Source organism: Panthera tigris, chromosome B3, assembly GCF_018350195.1.
Source record: "Panthera tigris isolate Pti1 chromosome B3, P.tigris_Pti1_mat1.1, whole genome shotgun sequence".
Classification (NCBI taxonomy): Eukaryota; Metazoa; Chordata; class Mammalia; order Carnivora; family Felidae; genus Panthera; species Panthera tigris.
In genome coordinates this window covers 70,264,507-70,285,037 of record NC_056665.1, presented here as the reverse complement: position 1 = coordinate 70,285,037, position 20,531 = coordinate 70,264,507, and the positions used below count along the sequence as shown (strand labels likewise).

The 20,531-nt window shown below is 37.6% G+C and overlaps 1 protein-coding gene across 1 annotated transcript; it reads left to right on the top strand.

Moving 5' to 3' along the window:
• The first annotated feature begins 4,464 nt into the window (after nt 1-4,464).
• LOC102966951 (olfactory receptor 4K13-like) lies at nt 4,465-19,862 on the top strand. Its single transcript, XM_015539944.2, is given in 5 exon segments — nt 4,465-4,532; nt 16,462-16,579; nt 17,668-17,778; nt 18,890-19,186; nt 19,189-19,862. Coding segments are annotated over 2 exon segments (939 nt in total). The 5' UTR covers nt 4,465-4,532; nt 16,462-16,579; nt 17,668-17,778; nt 18,890-18,921.
• Nucleotides 19,863-20,531: the final 669 nt, after the last annotated feature.

The window sequence follows — 20,531 nt, the reverse complement described above, 5'->3', positions numbered from 1 at the left end:
ATAAGTCTGTAACAGCTGACTGTTTTGTGTTGTCTGCTATTTGGGGTTTTGAATCTTAAATACTTAGCAGAAAAATTAAAATAAAATATTAAATAGTATCAACACTCTTCCCTCAGAATTAATGGAATATTTAAGATCAGTTTTATTAAAAATCTAATGGAAAATATTCATAGAACAGATTCAATACATAAATAAGTGTACACTCATTATTTCCTTTTACTTCCTTGTCCTAGAATTCAGGGAAACAACCCTGATCAATGTTTAAAGTATCTAATCATATGTCTTTTTTCAAAAGCTTTATCAATTTGCAATGGCTTAGTATATAAAAATATGTTTAGTTTCAATTTTTATTTATAAAGTTGTATTTTGGGAGTTGAGAAGATGGTGGCGTAGGACGACGCTGGGCTCACCGCGTCCTGCTGATCACTTAGATTCCACCCACACCTGCCTAAATAACCAAGAAAACCACCAGAAGACTAGCAGAATGGACTCTCTGGAGCCAAGCATAGACAAGAGGCCCATGGAAGAGGGTAGGAAGGGTGGAGAGGCGGGTGCACTACATGGACTGGTGGGAGGGAGCCAGGGTGGTAGAGTGGCAACCCGCCTGGCAAGGCAGAGCCCCCGAGTCTGACTTGCAAAAGCAGAGGGGCTGGACTGCGTGAGTTCTGACAGCCAGAGGGACTTAACATCTGGAATGCTAAAAGTCAACAGCTCTGCTTGGAGAGCGGGAGGGCGAGAGGACACCGGGAGGGAGAGGTGTTGGGCCCCGGAAGACAGACCTCAGCTTAGCGGGGAACAAAGGGGCTGGGAAGCACCATCTCCCTCTCCCAGCCCCCAGCCGAAATCCCAAAGGGAACCAGTTCCCATCACTGAACTTGCTTGCACTGCGCAAACACCCAACGCTGTGCTTCTGTGGATCCATCCCTCCAACAGATCTGCCTCCCTCCTGGTGCTGCAGGGCCCCTCCCACAGGGGAACACCGAAGGCAAAGCGAGCTGAGCCTGCCCCACCCGTCCCTGTGCACCTTGCAGATCCACCCTGGCTAATACGCCAGATCCCATAGAAGTAGTACCACAAGCCTGGCAGTGTACAAGTAGCCCAGACAGAGGCCACACCACTGCAAAGTGAGTCCTGCCCCTGGGAGAGGGGAAGATAAGGTACACACCAGTCTGACTGTGGCCCCAGTGGTGGGCTGGGGGCAGACATCGGGTCTGACTGCGGCCCCACCAACCAGCACAAGTTACTCTAGACAGCACAGGGGAAGAGCCCTGCAGTTCCATGCCACTCCAGGGACTATCCAAAATGACGAAATAGAAGAATTCTCCTCCAAAGAAACTCCAGGAATTAGTGACAGCTAACGAACTGATCAAAAACTATTTAAGCAATGTAACAGAACGAGAATTTAGAACAATAGTCATAAAATTAATTGCTGGGCTTGAAAACAGTATAGAGGACAGCAGAAAATCTACTGTAGAGATCAAGGGACTAAGAAACAGTCATAAGGAGCTAAAAATGCTATAAATGAGGTGCAAAATAAAATGGAGGTGACCGCAGCTCAGATTGAAGAGGCAGAGGAGAGAATAGGTGATTTAGAAGATAAAATTATGGAAAAAGAGGAAGCTGAGAAAAAGATAGATAAAAAAATCCAGGAGTATGAGGGGAGAATTAGAGAACTAAGTGATGCAATCAAGCACAACAATATGCGTATAATAGGGATTCCAGAAGAGGAAGAGAGAGAGAAAGGGGCTCAAGGTGTACTTGAACAAATCATAGTTGAGAACTTGCCTGATCTGGGGAAGGAAACAGGCATTGAAATCCAAGAGGCACAGAGAACTCCCTTCAGACATAACTTGAATCGATCTTCTGCACAACATATCATAGTGAAACTGGCAAAATACAAGGATAAAGAGAGAATTCTGAAAGCAGCTAGGGATAAACACGCTCTAACATATAAAGGAAGACCAGTAGGACTAGTGACAGATCTATGGACTGAAATTTGGCAGGCCAGAAAGAAATGGCAGGAAATCTTCAATGTGATGAACAGAAAAAAATATGCAGTCAAGAATCCTTTATCCAGCAAGTCTGTCATTCAGAATAGAAGGAGAGCTAAAGGTCTTCCCAAGCAAACAAAAACTGAAGGAATTCATCACCACTAAACCAGCCCTACAAGAGATCCTAAGGGGGATCCTGTGAGACAAAGTACCAGAGACATCACTACAAGCATGAAACCTACAGACATCACAATGATTCTAAACCCATATCTTTCTATAATAAATAAATAAATAATAAATAAATAAATAGATAAATAAATAAATGTCTATGTGCTGAATATGGGAGCCCCCAAATATATAAAACAAATTAATCACAAACATAAGCAACCTTATTGATAAGAATGTGGTAATTGCGGGGGACTTTAATACTCCACTTACAACAATGGATAGATCATCTAGACACAGGATCAATAAAGAAACAAGGGCCCTGAATGATACATTGGACCAGATGGACTTGACAGATATATTTAGAACTCTGCATCCCAAAGCAACAGAATATACTTTCTTCTTGAGTGCACATGGAACATTCTCCAAGATAGATCACATACTGGGTCACAAAACAGCCCTTCATACGTATAAAAAAATTGAGATCATACCATGCACACTTTCAGACCACAGTGCTATGAAGCTTGAAATCCACCACAGGAAAAAGTCTGGAAAACCTCCAAAAGCATGGAGGTTAAAGAACACCCTACTAAAGAATGAATGGGTCAACCAGGCAATTAGAGAAGAAATTTAAAAATACAGGGAAACAAATAAAAATGAAAATAAAATAACCTAAATGCTTCGGGATGCAGCAAAGGCAGTCCTGAGAGGAAAATACATTGCAATCCAGGCCTATCTTAAGAAACAAGAAAAATACAAAATACAAAATACAAAAATCTAACAGCACACCTAAAGGAAATAGAAGCAGAACAGCAAAGACACCCCAAACCCAGCAGAAGAAGAGAAATTATAAAGATCAGAGCAGAAATAAGCAATACAGAATCTAAAAAAACAAAAACAAAAACTGTAGAGCATATCAATGAAAGCAAGAGTTTGTTTTTTTGAAAAAATAAACAAAATTGATAAACCTCTAGCCAGGCTTCTCAAAAAGAAAAGGGAGATGACCCAAACAGATAAAATCATGAATGAAAATGGAATTCTTACAACCAATCCCTCAGAAATACAAGCAATTATCAGGGGATACTATGAAAAATTATATGCCAAGACACTGGACAACCTGGAAGAAATGGACAAATTCCTAAGCACCCACGCACTTCCAAAACTCAAACAGGAAGAAATAGAAAACTTGAACAGACCCATAACCAGCGAAGAAATTGAATCAGTTATCAAAAATCTCCCAACAAATAAGAGTCCAGGACAAGATGGTTTCCCAGGGGAATTCTACCAGACATTTAAAGCAGAGATAACATCTATCCTTCTCAAGCTGCTCCAAAAATAGAAAGGGAAGGAAAACTTCCAGACTCATTCTATGAAGCCAGCATTACTTTGATTCCTAAACCAGATAGAGACCCAGCAGAAAAAAAAAAAAAAAAAAAAGAACTACAGGCCAATATCCCTGACGAATATGGATGCAAAAACTCTCAATAAGATACTAGCAAATCGAATTCAACAGCATATAAAAAGAATTATAAAGTTGTATTTTTTAAGTTTATTTGGAGAAAGACAGACAACATGATTGGGGAGGGGCAGAGAGAGAGGGAGATAGAGAATCCCATGCAGTCTCTGCACTGTCAGTGCAAAGCCCGATGCAGGGCTTGAACTCATCTAAAGTTGCATTTATAACTTATTCTTGTTAAAATATCTATTACTATTTGTCAACCATATGGAGTCTGCACAGAGGTATTGTGATTTGAATGAGGATAAGAACACTTTCTCACTATATATCCTCAATACGCTAATCATCTTTATAATTTAAAAAATATGCAGAAAAATATATTTTCCAACATCTTTAGTATTCAAATAATTTTTGAAGAATCAGTATCAACTAAAATGCTAAAAACTAAAACCATGAACTGCTTAACATAGCTTGCTCAACCAGATAACATGTCGATGTTTTTTCAGCTGGAATAAGTCATTCATGAAACATCTAGAAAAATATTTACTAGGTACCAAGCACTGCCCAAAGCAATACAGATACGTGATTATAGACAGAGACCTGATGCCTGTTCCGGAGAGAATATCAAAGGGGAGGGGATCTGTGTTAGGTGTGGTGGTTTCAGAAGATCACTTTAAGAGGAGACATTTATACCAACACATTAAGCAAGCTCTAGAGTTAGACATCTGAGCAGGGGAAAGAGTACATCAGTAAAAGGGCCAGTGTAAATAGACATTGTGATGTGACAAAGAGTTTTAGGTTTTAAAGGTAGACCTTGTGAAGGAGACTTATGAATAAATGAGAGAAGACATATGCTGAGATATTATAGAAAGGAAGAGACCAGAGTTTTCAGGCACAGTGGATTCCTTTTTATCGTCAAGGTAAAGCCAATGAAGTGTTTTGAGAAAGGGAGGGATGGGATCCAGCAAACATTATAGTTTGCCATACATCCGTACTCTTAAGTAGAAAATACAATGCAGCAAAAGTGAGAGCAGAGGAAGAGTTAGTAGTCTGCTTCAGATAGTAAGCCTGTATTTATTAAGTAATACAGTGAGTCTGTGGAAACTGTAAAGATTTCCAAAGGAAAATAGAAAACCTAAAATTATCCAAACATCTTGGGGGCCACCTCTTTTGACGTCTTTTAAAAATTTTTATGTTTCCCTTTTAAAAATATTTAATTTTTTTTATTTTTATATGAATTTTTAAATTTGCATATAGTTGACACACATATTACATTAGTTTCAGGTATACAACATAGTGATTAGACAAATTTATACAGTATGCTCCTATGCTCACCAGAATTGTAGCTCCATCTGTCACCATAAATAACTATTATAATATCATTGACTATATTTCTTATGCTGTTTCTTTTATTCCTGTGACTTGTTTTTTCCATACCTGGAAGCCTGTATCTCCCACTCACCTTCACCTATTTTGCCCATCCCCCCACCTGCCTCACCTATGGCAGCCATCAGTTTGTTCTCTGTATTTATATCTCTAATTCTGCTCTTTGTTGTTGTTTTTTATTCATTTGGGTTTGTGTGTGTGTGTGTGTGTGTGTGTGTGTGTGTGTGCATGTTGATTACACATGAGTGAAATCTTACGGTGTTTGTCTTTCTCTGTCTGACTTATTTCACTTAACATGACACCTTCTAAGTCCATCCATGCTGTTGCAAATGGCAAGACTCCATTCTTTTTTATGGCTATAATATTACAGTGTGTATATACTATATCTTCCTTATCCATTCATCTAGTGATAGACACTTTGGTTGCTTCCATATGTTGGCTATTATATATAATACTGCAATAAATTTAGAAGTACATAAATCTTTTCAAATTAGTTTTTTGAATTTTCTTTGTTTAAACACCAAACAGTGGAAGTACTGGCTAATATGTTAATCCTATTTTTAATTTTCTGAGGTATCTCCATACTGTTTCCACAGTGGCTGGCTGCACCAGTTTGCATTCCCATCAACAGTGCAGAAGTGTTCCTCTTTCTCTGTATCCTAGCCAACATCAGTGATTCCTGAGTTGTATTCTGACAGGTATGAGGTGTTATCTCATTGTGGTTTTGATTTGTATTTCACTGGTGATGAGTGATTTTGAGCATCTTTTCATGTGTCTGTTAGCCATCTGGATATCTTCCTTAGAAAAATGTCTATTAATGTCTTCTGCCCATTTATTCACTGTATTATTTGGGTTTTTTGGTGTTCAGTTTGGTAAGTTCTTTATAGATTTTGGATTCTAACCTTTTATCCAATATGATATTTGCAATTATCTTCTCCCATTCCACCATGTGCCTTTAGTTTCTTTTTTTTTTAATTCCTTAGTTGTGCTGAAGCTTTTTATCTTGATGAGGTCCCAATAGTTCATTTTTGCTTTTGTTTCCCTTGCCTTGGGAGACATGTCTAGTAAGAAGTTGCTGTGGCCGAGATCAAAGAGGCTGCTGTTTGCTCCTGTAGGATTTTTATGCTTTCCGGTCTCACATTTAGGTATTTCATCCATTTTGAATTAATTTTTGGGTATGGTGTAAGAAAGTGGTCCAGTTTCATTCTTCTTCATGTCACTGTCCAGTTTTCCCAGTGCCGTTTGCTGAAGTTACTGTCTTTTTTGCATTGCATACTCTTTCTTGCTTTGTCAAAGATTAGTTGGCCATATATTTGTGGGCCCATTTCTGGGTTCTTTATTCTGGTTCATTAATCTATGTGTCTGTTTTTGTGGCAGTACCATAGTGTCTTGATTATTACAGCTCTGTAATACAGCTTCAAGTCTGCAATTGTGATGCCTCAAGCTTTGCTTTTCTTTTTCAACGTGACTTTGGCTATTCAGGATCTTTTCTAGTTTCACAAAATTTTAGGATTTTTTGCTCTAGCTCCGTGAAGAATGCTGGTGTTATTTTGATAGGGAGTGCATTGAATGCATAGATTGCTTTGAGTAATATAAACATTTTAACAATGTTTGTTCTTCTGATCCATGAACATGGAATGTTTTAACATTTCTTTGTGTCCTCTTCAATTTCCTTCATGAGCTTTCTGTAATTTTCAGTGTACTGATCTTTTACCTCTTTGGGTAGGTTTATTCCTAGGTATCTTATTGTTTTTGGTGCAGTTGTAAATGCGATAAATTCCTTGATTTCTCTTTCTTCTGCTTCATTACTGGTGTATAGAGACACAATCAATTTCTGTACATTGATATTATACACTGAGACTTTGATGAGTTCACACATCAGTTCTAGCAGTTTTGGGTGGAGGCTTTTGGGCTTTCCATGTAGAGTACCATGTCATCTGCAAAGAGTGAAAGTTTGACTTCTTTTTGCCAATTTGCATGCCTTTTATTTCTTTGTGCTGTCTGATTGCTGAGTCAAGGACTTCCCATACTATATTGAACAACAGTGGTGAGAGGAGACATCCCAGGCAAGTCCCAGACCTTACGGGGAAAGCTCTCTGTTTTCCCCATGAGGATGATATGAGCTGTTGGCCTTTCATATATGGCTTTTATGATGTTAAGGTATGTTCCTTCTACCCCTTCTTTTCTTAAGAGTTTTTATCAAGAAAGAATGCTGTATTTTGCCAAATGCTTTTCTGCATCTTTTGAAAGGAGCATATGGTTCTTATCCTTCCTTTCATTAATGTGGTGTATTATGTTGATTGATTTGCAGATAATGAACCAGCCCTGCTTCCCAAGATGAAATCCCACTTGATTATGGTGAATAATTCTTTTAATGTGCTGTTGAATTCAATTTGCTAGTATCTTGTTCAGAATTTTTGCATACAGATTCATCAGGAATATTGGCCTACAATTCACCTTTTTAGTGGGATCTTTTTCTGGTTTTGGAATCAAGGTAATGCTGGCTTCACAGAATGAGTTTTGAAGCTTTCCTTCCATTTCTGTTTTCTGTTCTCCAGTTCTGTTTTCTTCCATTTCTGAACAGTTTGAAAAGAATAGGTATTAACTCTTCTTTAAATCATTGGTAGAATTCCCTTAGGAAGCCATCTGGACCTGGACTATTATTGTTGACAGATTTTTGATAACGGATTCAATTTCTTAGCCGATTACTGACAGAGGGAGGACTTAAGTTAGTGGGGAAGTAGGGGGCTCTGGACTTCCTACGTCCCTCAAAGAAAGCTGTTGAGGTCAGATTACTTGGAATACTCAGGAAATGTACCTGCAGAGTGGTAGAAAGATCTCCACCATTGGAGGAGCCAGCTTGACACATGTGAGGTACATGGATGGGAGTTGGGGAATGTAAAACGGTGGAGCCATGAAAGGGAGCAGCCTATTTCATAGATAGAAAAAAAAAGTAGAGGTGTTGCGATAGTGCAGCATTGAGTTAGCACAAGAGGAAAACCTCTCTGGACCAGAGACTGGGAGCGAGACTGGGAGCACTGTGTCCCAGTTCTTTTTTTTTTTTTTTTTTTTTTTTGGCAAACAGCATGTGGAGCTGAAACTCTGAGATTTTCGAAGTGTGTGACTTTCTCTGGAGTGGAGCTGTGGTGTGTGCTCCTGGAAAGGAGGGAGCTGGCCGGGAGTGCCTACCCTGTTATAACAAATTCCAGGATGCACTGGGAAAGAACAGTCCCCTTCCTGGAGTACTTTGGAACAAGCTTTATTGACTCCTCAAGGACAAAAGACCCTGCAGGTGCCAGCCAAAGGCCTTTCATCAGCAGTGTGAGGGGCTCTTCTGGAGTAGAGGGGCCAGTCCACCTTGTGCTGGGTCCTTTAAGACTTTGGGTTTTGAATCCCATCCATGCACCAATAAGAAGGCAGAGGATAGTTGTGGTGCAGGGCATGCTGACTGCCTTCGCAATTCTGTAAGGCTGCCTGAATACCAGGGTTTGAGATCCCAGGTTCACTGAGAGATTGGGGTAGCATCATTTTCCCTTCAACACCAACACAGTGGGACTTTAGAGAGCAACACAGTGGCCCCCACTGTTCGTGGGACCTGCTTACACCGAACCCTGCCACTGGGTGCCTGGCAACTGCTTATAAACTGTAGAAAGACTGACTCCAAGTCAATACAGCTGGCCTCTTCTTCAGACCAGCAAAGCCACCATCCCCCGGGGACCAACAGGCAACACTTTTTCTTTTTCTTTTTTTTCCACTTAGTTATTTTTTCTTTTGGAATCAGGTTCATAGTTTCTGATTTGTTTTTGTTTTTGCTTTTGTCATTTCTTTTTATCTTTTCCTTTCTTTCTTTCTTTTTTTGTATCAGGCCTTTTTATTCTTTTCCTTTACCTTCTTTTTCTTCTGTATTTATTTCCCTTTCTTTTTCCTTGGAATCAGCTTTATAGTTTTTTATTCTGTTTGGTTTTCTTTTTTTCCCCTTCCTTTTCTTTTTTATGGGATCAGGCTTCCTCCAGGCTTTTCTCCCCCAAGGTTACTTCACAAACAAATCGAAGAACATCTAGTTACAGGTCCAAACACTCCACCACAGCAAGCAAGGAGGAGATCGCAGAGGGCTAACTGGTGGGAAAGAACAGCCAAAACACAACAGCAGAGCACACACATCATACACCAGAAACACTTCCTGGACTGCCAGGCCTGGACAGGGTATTAAGCCTCTTTAATCAGCAGTACTATCAGGTGCAGCAAACATAACAAGCTTTTAAAACATTCAAAAGAAAGGAACTTAGTCAAAACGACAAGATGGAGGAATATTCCCTAAAAGAAAGGTCAAGAAGAAATCACAACCAGGGACTTTCTCAAAAGTATATCCTGACCACTAAACCAGCCCTGCAAGAAATTTTAGGGGGACTCTATGGGTGGAGGGAAAAAAAGACCAAAGAAGGAAAGACTACAAAGATCAGAGAACATCAAACAATATACCTGAACAAGAATTTAGAATAACAGTCAGAAGACTACTAGGTGGGTTTGAAAAAATCATAGAAGATACCAGAGAAACCCTTCCTGCAGAAACCAAAGACCTAAGAACTAGTCAAGATGAATTTAAAAATGCTATAACTGAGATGCAAACTGACGATATAATTACAATAAGGATGAGGAATCTGAGTTCAGAATAGGTGATATAGAAGATAAAATCATGGAAATAAGAAGATGGAAAGAAAACTATTAGATCAAAATGACAGCCTTGGAGAACCCAGCAATTCCATAAAGTGAAATAATATCTATATCGTAGGAGTCCCAGAAGAGCAGGGAAAGGGGGCAGAATGATTAAACAAGTTCTAGCAGAGAAGTTCCCTAATCTCGGGAAGGAAAAAGCCATCCAAGTCAAACAAGCACAGAGAATTCCCTTCAAAATCAACAAAAACAGGTGAACACCATGACATATAATAGTGAAACTTATTATAAAAAGAGAATTCTGAAAGTAGTTGGGAACAAAAGGTCCTTAACTGAGAAGGGTAAACACATAAGGTTAGTATCAGACCTCTTCAGTGAAATGTGGCAGGACAGAAGGGAGTGGCAGGAAATATTCAATTGTTTAATTGGAAAGTATGCCACCAAGAATCCTTTTAACCACTGAGGCTATGATTCAGAAGAAGGAGAGAGAAAGACTTTCCAAGACAAACAAAAACCAAAGGAGTTCATGACAACTAAACCAGCCTTGCAAGAAATTTTAGGGGGACTCTCTGAGTGGAGAAAAAAAAAGACCAAAGCAGGAAAGACAACAAAGACCAGAGAATACCACCGGATGTACCAACTCTATAGGTAACACAATGGCACTAAATTCAATAATCACTCTGAATGTAAATAGTCTAAATGCTCCAAAAAAAGAAATAGGGTATCAGAATGGACAAAAACAAACAAAACAAAACAAAATAAGATCCATCTATATGCTGCCTACAAGAGACTCATTTTATACTAAGACAACTGCAGGTTGAAAGTAAGGGGATAGAGAACCATGTATCATGCTAATGGACTTCAAAAGAAGGTCATAGTAGCCATACTCATATCAGACAGCCTAGATTTTAAAACAACTACTGTAACAAGTGATGAAGAAGGGCATTATATCATAATTAAGTGATCTATCCATCAAAGATCTAACAATTGTAAATATTTATGGCCCTAACTTAGAGGACCCAAATATATAAATAAATTATTCACAAACATAAAGAAATTTATTGATAATAATACCATAGTAGTAGGAGACTTTAATAACCAACTTGAAGCAATGGATATACCATCTAAGCAGAAAATCAACAAGGAAACAATGGCTTTGAGTAACACACTGGACCAGATGGACTTAGCAACACATAGCAACAAGAAATACATATTCTTGTTGAGTACACATGGAACATTCTCTAGGAGAGATCACATACTAGGTCACAAATCAGCCTTCAATGGGTACAAAATGAGTGACATCATACCAGGCATATTTTCAAGTCATAATGCTAAGAAACTTGACATCACCACAAGAAAAAATTTGCAAAGCCCTCAATACATGGAGGTTAAGGAAGATCCTACTGAAGAATGAATGTATTAACCAGGAAATTAAAGAATAAATTTAAAAAATACATGGAAGTAAATGAAAATGAAAATATGACACTCTAAATCCTTGGGATGCAGCAAAGGCAGTCACAGAGAAAAATACACTTCAAATCATATCTAGCTCAAGAAGAAAGCAAGTTCCCAAATGCACAACCTAACCTTATACCTAAAGGAACTAGAAAAGGAGCAGCAAATAAATCCCAAAGCCATCAGAAGACGGGAAAAAATAAAGTTTAGAGCAGAAACAAACGATAAAGATGAAAAAAAAATCAGAACAGATCAGTGAAACTAAACACTGGTTTTTGAAAAAGTAAACAAAATTGAGAAACACCATGCCAGACTTATCAAAAAAGAGGACCCATATAAAATCATGAATAAATGAGGAGAGATCACAACCAACAGCACAAAAATTCAAACAATCAAAAGAGAATATGATGAAAAATTATATGCTGACAAACTGGACAAGATGAAGAAATGGACAAATTCCTAGATACTCACACACTACCAAAACTCAAACAGGAAGAACAGAAAAATTTGTTGTGGCTTTAATGTTAATTTTAGGACCACAAATACATACTGACCATTGTGATGTACCACAGTCCAACTGCAATACATGGGTGACACTCATGGACCACAGTTAGTGATACAAATATCACATTAGTGAAACTTCCATTTCCTTCCATTTACCTTCTCCCCACTCTGGTGTTGGTGCTGTTTTAGATTTATGTCTGCTGTTATCTACTGAGATAACACATTCAACAAGGTATTGTTATTACTTTCACTGTGTATGGTCATTTACCTTGTAGAGACATTTATGGAATGGAAATTGTTTTCAATCTCTTCCTGTTTCATTTTGTATAGCTATCGCTCCATGTTCACTAATGTTTTCTTCTTCACTGACATCTCTGCAAGTAATACCATCCAGTGCATTTTTTCAGCCGAGAAGTAGAATAGTTCAATTCCATATTTCAATTTAGATTTTAACAATTCTACTGTGGCCCTACTTAACCATTGTAGTGCAGCAGTACTACCTCTTCTGATGACCAAGGTAAATTACTTACAAGATAGTGACACCTTTCATTGTCATGATGTCTCTGGGAAAGGAAAACATAAAGTGATTGAGTCGCAGTGAAGCTTGAGGTTAATAGAAATCTTACTGCATCACTGGTGAAAGCATATCCCAGAACTTCTGGAACTAGAGAGCCTGAAGCTGTGGGAAAAGAAAGCATAAATTCTACAAGTGTTTTATAGAGTTTGAAGACATACAGAGAATATCCGTGTTCTTAACCCTACAGATTCTGTTTACTGGGAACAAAATTACATCTAATGTCATTAAATAAGAGTATACACTACATCCTAGAGGATGCCATCTCAAGACACCAGGATACAATCTAAACACCGTGATGCTCAAAGTCAGTCTTAATATAAAATGATGCAGGGCATGATGGACACCTACATCTCCATAGTCAATTGAACCTCCATGGTCAGATGGTCCATACCTATGGGGTTTAGTAGAATGTCAGTGGCTAATTTCCAACTCATGCATAGTTCTCTGCTGCACATGGCATACACATGCTATGATCCTGTGAAACTACATTGTGACTCTCCTATTAGAATGTGGAAAAAAACTAATGAATGGTTTATTTCTCAGGAGAGATAACTTTAATACTGTATGATTAACCTGGATAAATGGCCCTAGGGGTAAGGCTACTTTTACTTTGTTCTAGATCTGATAAGATGCCTCCCCTGAACTAAGTTTACAAAACTGGAAACCTCATGTCGATCAATAAATATTATATACAAGTTGGAATACACTGCCTCTAAAACTTGGAGAAGACTACCAGACATTATGCTTTCTTCTTAGTGGCACAGCGATGGTACAAGATGCAATACTTTAACTTTTAAGGAGATGCCTCAGCATCCTTGCCCTGGATAAACTCTCCAAAATTTCACAAATGTGGCAAGACCCTGCCATCCTAAATGATAATGGTTTTTGTCCTCACACTTGATTCGTCACAGTGGCTTAATCTGGGAAGAAAAAAGTGTTGTTTGTCCTATGCCCTATCTTAGGAATATTGAAAATTTCACTTAACTTCTCTTTAAGTAAGTGCACATCACATGTCCTTGACCTAAATTTTTGGTCTGCCTTTAACCAGCCATGATTACAATGTTATAATTAAATTAGAGCTTTTATTTTCTAGTGTAAAACAATTATAGCATCTTAGTCCAGTGTATGTGTAACAGTGCCACACTATCAACGGAGACTCCAAAACCCCATGTATGTATGTTCATTTTTAAATAATTTCTCCCAAAATGTCTGTAAAAATTCCTTACACATTTGTACTCCAGAAAGACTAAATAATAAATGGATGTGTGCCATTATAGTCCCATATTCCATCCAATCCATTCTTTTCGTTTCTACAAATTTGCTCTTACTATAGGAAGCCCTAATGCATGAAGACTTCATTTCCAGCACCCTAACATTTCCTGACCTTCAGATAGTTACAAATGGGTATCACTGTTAGATTAATACAGGGTGGGAGGAAAAGAAAACGAAGAATACACACACACACACACACACACACACACACACACACACACACTGTCTTAGCCCAAATATCTGTAGTAGTTCTCTGGCTCAGTCTGGAACTCAGCAACACTTCCATGACTCTAGCCCTCCTAGTGAAATTGGTCACTACATTTCTCACTTTTGTATATAAGGCATCATGCACAAAATAATGGTCTCCCAAAGAAGTCCATACCCTTATCATGGAACCTGTGAATATGTTACCTTACATGGCAAACAGAAATTTGACAATATGATTGTTTATAAACCTTCAGATGGGTAGATTATCCTGGGTAATCTTGTGGCTTCAATGTACTGCCTGAGTATTTAAAAGTATTGAACTTTTCATGGATCCAGAGAAAGAAAAAAAGAATCCAGGAAGGATGAATCTTGAGAAGGCTTTCATCCACTGTTCCTGGCTTTGAAGAGGAAGAAGATATGACCAAAGAATACATGCAGTGTCTAGAAAGTGAGAATAACCCCTGACTAAAAATCAGCAAGGAAATGGAGATGTTATTCTAAAAACACCTAGAACTAAAGTTGGCCCTTAGCCAGTATGAGTCTGGGAACAGTTTCCTCCCTCAAAGCCTCCAGTAAGAAATATTGTCCTACCAACAACTTCATTGTATCCCAGAGAGAAAAAAGTTGGATTTTGGACTTATACAACTAGGAGATAAGAAATTTGGGTTGGATGAAGCTTCTAGTTTTTGGGAAATTGTTTGAAGGAGAAGAAGAAAATGAATACATGTCATTACCCTGGGGCTGTGGTAAGACTGTGTCTTCTCTTGCCCCTCCAGATTAGATTTGGTGGTAGATTCCAGTTGATGTTCATCTTTGGTTTCCCTGAACATTTCCTGTTAGCATCTCAGCCTTCATGTCATTAGACATGTTCACTTCATGTTACTAAGTAGTTAAACTCCTGTTTTATGTATGTAGAATGCTAACCTGACAGCATTGAACTGTAAACATTTATAGTACTTTATGTTAGTATAACAACTAACACTATTCCAATTAGACCCGAGAAAATATAGAGGTGGGGAGAGGCAAAGTGCGTGACTCTATCAGAAGTCAGCCCCTCTAAAGAATTTTCACCAAGTAGCCAGCTGAAAATACTGTTTACTTTCATGTTATTTGCCACTTTTATCACATGGCAGGCTTCACAATGCCACTTAATGAATCAGACATCTGTTACTAAAGAAGAATGGGAGAAGGCTACTCAGCAGTCTGTTACACAGTCTATACCAATTATTAAACTGGTCACTGGTGAGGAAAATGAAGAACAGTGGATGGCTCAAGGTAGTGAGATGCAGTGTTCTGGACAGGGTTGGAGACTCCATGGAAGTGCATAGATGCCTCATACCATGAATGAGCAATGGGGCACCTGGGTGGTCAGACAATTAAGCCATCGACTTCTGATTAAAGCTCATGTCATTATCTCCCAGTCATGAGACCAAGCCACATGTCGGGCTCTGTGTTAAGCATGGTGCTTGCTAGGAATTCTCTCTATCCCTCTCTCTCTGCCCCTCACCTACTCCTGCTTGCTCTCTCTCTCGCTCTCTCTCTCTCTCTCTCAAAATAAATAAACTGTAAAAAAAAAAAAGTTAGAAAATGAGTTTTTGTTTTAGAGAAAGAAGGAAGGGTCATGTTTAGGAAACTAACAAATTCTGCCATAGCCAGTTATCATCACTGTTATTCAACATTAATCTAAACAGTTAATGGACTAAGGCACAGGAAATGTATCTGAAGAAAAAAATGTTATTAATGTTGTATATTATTTTACCAGTAACTTGAAACAAAGAAGACAAAGAACAGGGGAAAAAAATGACAAAAGAGATTTCCACAATGATACCATGTGCCATATAAATATGTAATAAATGGAACCAATAGCAATAAAACCAATTATGTTAAAGAAAAAGATCATAGTAAGTATATGCAAAATTACATTTAACAAATAATGTGTTACCCAAAAAATTGATAATGAAGATTAGAAAATATATTGTATCATAAAAGTAGGCAGACATTTAAAGAGACATAAAATCTTTCTGAATAGAAGACTCAATTTTGTAATTATGTTCATTTTTTCAAACCTTTCTTAGAAGTTTCATACCACGAGATTAAAATGTCAATGGAACTTGTTTTAACTTTAGAAAATACATCTATTTAATGTAGAATAAAAATATATAAAAATAACCAAGAACACTCTGAATGAATAAAGCAATGACAACAGACTTGCCCTTCTATACATTAACTATACTGTAAATTAATGAGTTAAGTAGTAACTCTTCAAAAATTATCCAGGAAAATAAAACAGTAAACAAGTACTCCCCAAAAAGAGCCTGATGTATCAGCAAATTTGAAAGGTAATTAAAAAAAAGCATAACAAATTCTTAGTGGAATGAATTATTATTTAATTTCAATGATAAAAAATAATTTCACATTGTTTCTCAACAGTCCACAAAGATTCAAGTTTAAATGTGAAAATCTCGGCCTTAATAAAATGTAGAATTTAAATAATCTAGAATATTTATATTTTTGCTAAATATCACATTTATGAATGCTTTTTGGAGAAAACAAACTACTACAAAAGAATGAACATCATATAGAATTCTCATAATTCAACTCTGGTCCTAGTATGGATTATTGCCTTTAAATTATTATCAGTTTTATAGATGAAAAATGGTATCTCCTTTCTGCAATGTCAAAAGTCTTTTTCAACAATCCCAATTACTTTTTTACCACTGGCCCCTAAGGAATCTAAAACAATTAAATGGGTTCTCTCCTTTGTGCCTCCTACCAAGGGATACACTCATATACTGCTGTCTTTTGAAGTCCAGAGAAGAAAATAAAGTCTCTGGATGATGAAGATTAAGCATCCATTTCATACTGATGTTACCTCTGAAGTCCAAGTGCAAACCGGTAGGTTACATAATCTTGACATGCTACTCTATCTACATACCACATCGATCACATTATTCTCATTAATAACATTAAATGTATCCATAAGTGTGAAACATATGTGCCAAAATGAAACTGAGAGGAGGGCTCAGTGGGTTTAAAAAATTAATCTGGAACAAACATGATCTTGTTACAATTGGGAAAAAAAACAAAAATCAGAAAACACTAAACCCATGATTATTGGAAATTAGATTATAATGGCAGCCCAGGCCAATAAATTATTCTTAGACTAAAGAAACCTAGGTATGTTCAAATTGTTTGGTTATACTTACCAGGTTGAATGATTTTATTCTTTAAATTATAGCAGAAATATAGAGAAAGTGCTTTTGTTTTTTAGAAATGCAATTATTTTAAAAGAGAGATAAATGATAGAAATGTGAGGATAAAATGCCTGATTCAGGGCTTTGAAAATCACAGAATGTCACCACTCATAAAATATTGATGCCATCATTATACTTGTTAGGGATTGCTAGAAAAGCTTATGAGAAAATTCAACTTTCCTATGGTAACAGTCTGAAAATGGCCAAGTAGTGAAAACACTCATTAAGCCAGAAAAAAATTAGAGATAACATCTTCTCTAGGCTCTGTCTTTGCCAGACCCAGGTGCACCTGCAAAGTATACCTATTGCGTGCCTCAAGGAAATACAGAAGGTCTAGGGGCTATAGTTCAGATGAAATAATTGTCCTACAGTTAAGAGTACAAGGCACAAAGAAGAAATACAGATTCCCATCTGTGAATGAGAACTATCAAAGATGTGCATTTCCTGTTTTATTACCTTGTGAAAGAAGGAAGTTTTTATGTTACTTTCAATGATAGTGTCAAACATAATGGGCTGATTATGTTTGGGGTTATAATGGGATGATTATGGCCATTTACAAGAACTGTGTGTCTTAGTGATAGTAACCATGCATAGAAACGAACATATGATTAAGTGTTTATTATGGTTATCTAGATATACATTTTTAAAAATATGAACTATGTAACTACAAGATTACATGTATCCCCAAATCACATACATTCTATTTTTTTTTCTTATAATCTACATTAGCCTTTGGTCTAGGCTCTCATAAAAGCAAGGAAAAGACTGAAGATGAACATGCCTGAAATAAGACTTGAAGAAGAGAGCTAAAATCAGCCAAACAAGGAAGGTCTTAACCAGGTGAATTTACATAGAATGAGCACTGACCTATTCCCTTTATTTGTGTGTCTTTTTTAAAAGTTCATTTAATTTGCCTGAATCCACCCAAGTCAGCAACATAGTATCTCTGACACTTCCATCTCTGACAAAGTCAAAGATTGAAAGAATTTTAAGGGAAATAATTGTGAGGAAGGATAGGTCCAAGGAGGCTAAGTAACCCAAGATAGGACTCTTCTCAAAGATAGGACTCTTTTGAAGTCTTGTTAAGTCATGCTCACAAAGGTAAATGATTCACCTTACTCTTTACCCCTCACTAATGGAGGAAAGTGGAACAAGACTACAATGGTAAACTTCACTAGTCTTACTAATAGTGATTTAGGAGTTACTTTATACTTATATCTGTGAAGTCATATGACCTAGAAAGAATATCAGATAAAAATAGATCTTTGTTCATGTTTGCAACAACTGGAGAAGAATGCACAGATGGGACACACTTTACATCTGATCACATGAACTGAAGAGTCCGGCACATGTAGATGAGTACCTGTGGTTTTGAGAGTCTAGTCTAAATAACTTAATCTTTCCTCAGTAATTGGGTTTGATCTCAGTTAATGAGATAACTGTCTCCACATGCAACCTTCTATCAACAATATGCTCATGGTCTATAATCAGTTCTTTTCAAGAATCATAATGCACTTCATGTGATTTCAGCAATATTTATGGCGAATTTTTACTGCCTTTTGAGATTTTCATGAAAATGTGTCAGTAAATGCACCTCCTGCAAGAGATAAAAATCACTTCTGCTGATGCCTTCCAATCTCTTCTCTATTATTATTCTAGTACCTTATGAGTTCACACAGTCTGATCTGCAGCTGAACAAGAAGGAGAGGTTTTCTCAAATGTCCAACTGACCATGCCCCTACTAACCAATATACCCATTTTATTTAGTTGTCTCCATTCCCTCCAGTTTCTATACCATGTGGTCCAGTGAAATATCTCCTGTAAAATACAAAAGAAGTAGTCATAGTACCAAAAGGGTTGTTTGCCTGGGTAAGAAACAGTATGTGAGTAAAGATCAAGTTTATGGACTTGTCAGTCCCTATGACATTCTGTGTGTTTTTCCCTCTTCTAGGCAACCTCTGATAAACTCATACGAAAGGATGAATGGATGTCCCCAACAACAGATCAAGTGTGTCTGAGTTCATCTTGCTGGGACTTTCCACTTCTCGAGAAATTCAAATATTCTTTTTTGCAGTCTTCTTCCTTGTCTATGTAGCCATCATAGTAGGAAACCTCCTCATTGTGATCTCTGTGATAGTTGATACGCATCTTCACTCCCCCATGTATTTCTTTCTGGCAAATTTATCATTTTTTGATTTATGTCTTTCTTCTGCTACAACTCCCAAAGTGATTGCAGACATCCTTAAAAATGCAAGACCATCTCTCTGTGGGGCTGCATGGCCCAGATGTTTTTTACGCACTTCTTTGGGGGTGGAGAGATGTCTCTTCTGATAGCTATGGCCATAGACAGGTATGTTGCCATATGCAAGCCCTTGCAGTATCAGACCATCATGAATTACAGGGTGCTCATCGGGTTTCTGCTGCTCTCATGGGCAATTGGGTCCATACATACCACAAGCCAGATGGTTTTCACTGTAGGTTTACCCTTCTGTGGTCCCAATGTTGTGGACAGCATTTTCTGTGACCTTCCCCTGGTCATCAAGCTTGCCTGCACTGAGACCTATATCCTAGAGCTCTTGGTGATTGCAAATAGTGGCTTCCTGTCCCTGATCTGCTTCATTCTCCTGCTCATATCCTACATTGTCATGCTGGTCACCATCTGGCAGCACTCCTCCAGTGCATCCTCTAAGGCAGTGTCCACACTGTCTGCTCACATCACTGTGGTCACTCTCTCCTTTGGTCCTGCTATCTTCATCTACGCTTTCCCATTCAAGAGTTACTCTGTAGATAAATTTCTTTCTGTATTTTATTCTATAATAACCCCCCTCCTTCATCCAATTATTTATACTCTGAGGAATCAGGAAATGAAAGCAGCCATTAAGAGACTTAGCAGCCAGCATATTGGCTCTTGGCTCACTTCCTAAATAATGTTTATAACAGCTGATTGTTTTGTGTTCTCTGCTTTAGGATTTTGAGTCTTAAATATTTATCAGAATAATTAAAATGAAAATTTTAAATATTATCAATTTTCAGTCGGAATTCATGGAATTATTAAGATCAGTTTTATTAAAAATCTAATGGAAATGTTCATAGCATACATTCAATACATAAATAAGTGTGCATTCATTATTTCCTTGTACTTCCCTGTCTTAGAACTCAGGGAAACAACCCTGATCAGTGTTTAAAATATCTAATCACATGTCTTTTTTTCAAAGACATAATGGCTCAGTATATAAAAATAGTTAACTTTCATAAGATAGCACACTATATGATGTTTAGTTTCAATTTTTACTTATAAAGTTGTATTTTTTTAAGTTTGTTTCGCCAGAGACAGACAGCATGATTGGGGAGGGGCAGAGAGAGAGGGAGATAGAGAATCCCATGCAGTCTCTGCACTGTCAGTGCAAAGCCCAATACAGGGCTTGAACTCATCTAAAGTTGCATTTGTAACTTATTGTTGTTAAAATATCTATTACTATTTGTCAACCATATGGAGTCTGTACAGAGGCACTGTGATCTGAATGAGGATAATAATACTTTCTCACTATATAGCCTCAATATGCTAATCATCTTTAGTAGAATTTAAAAATACA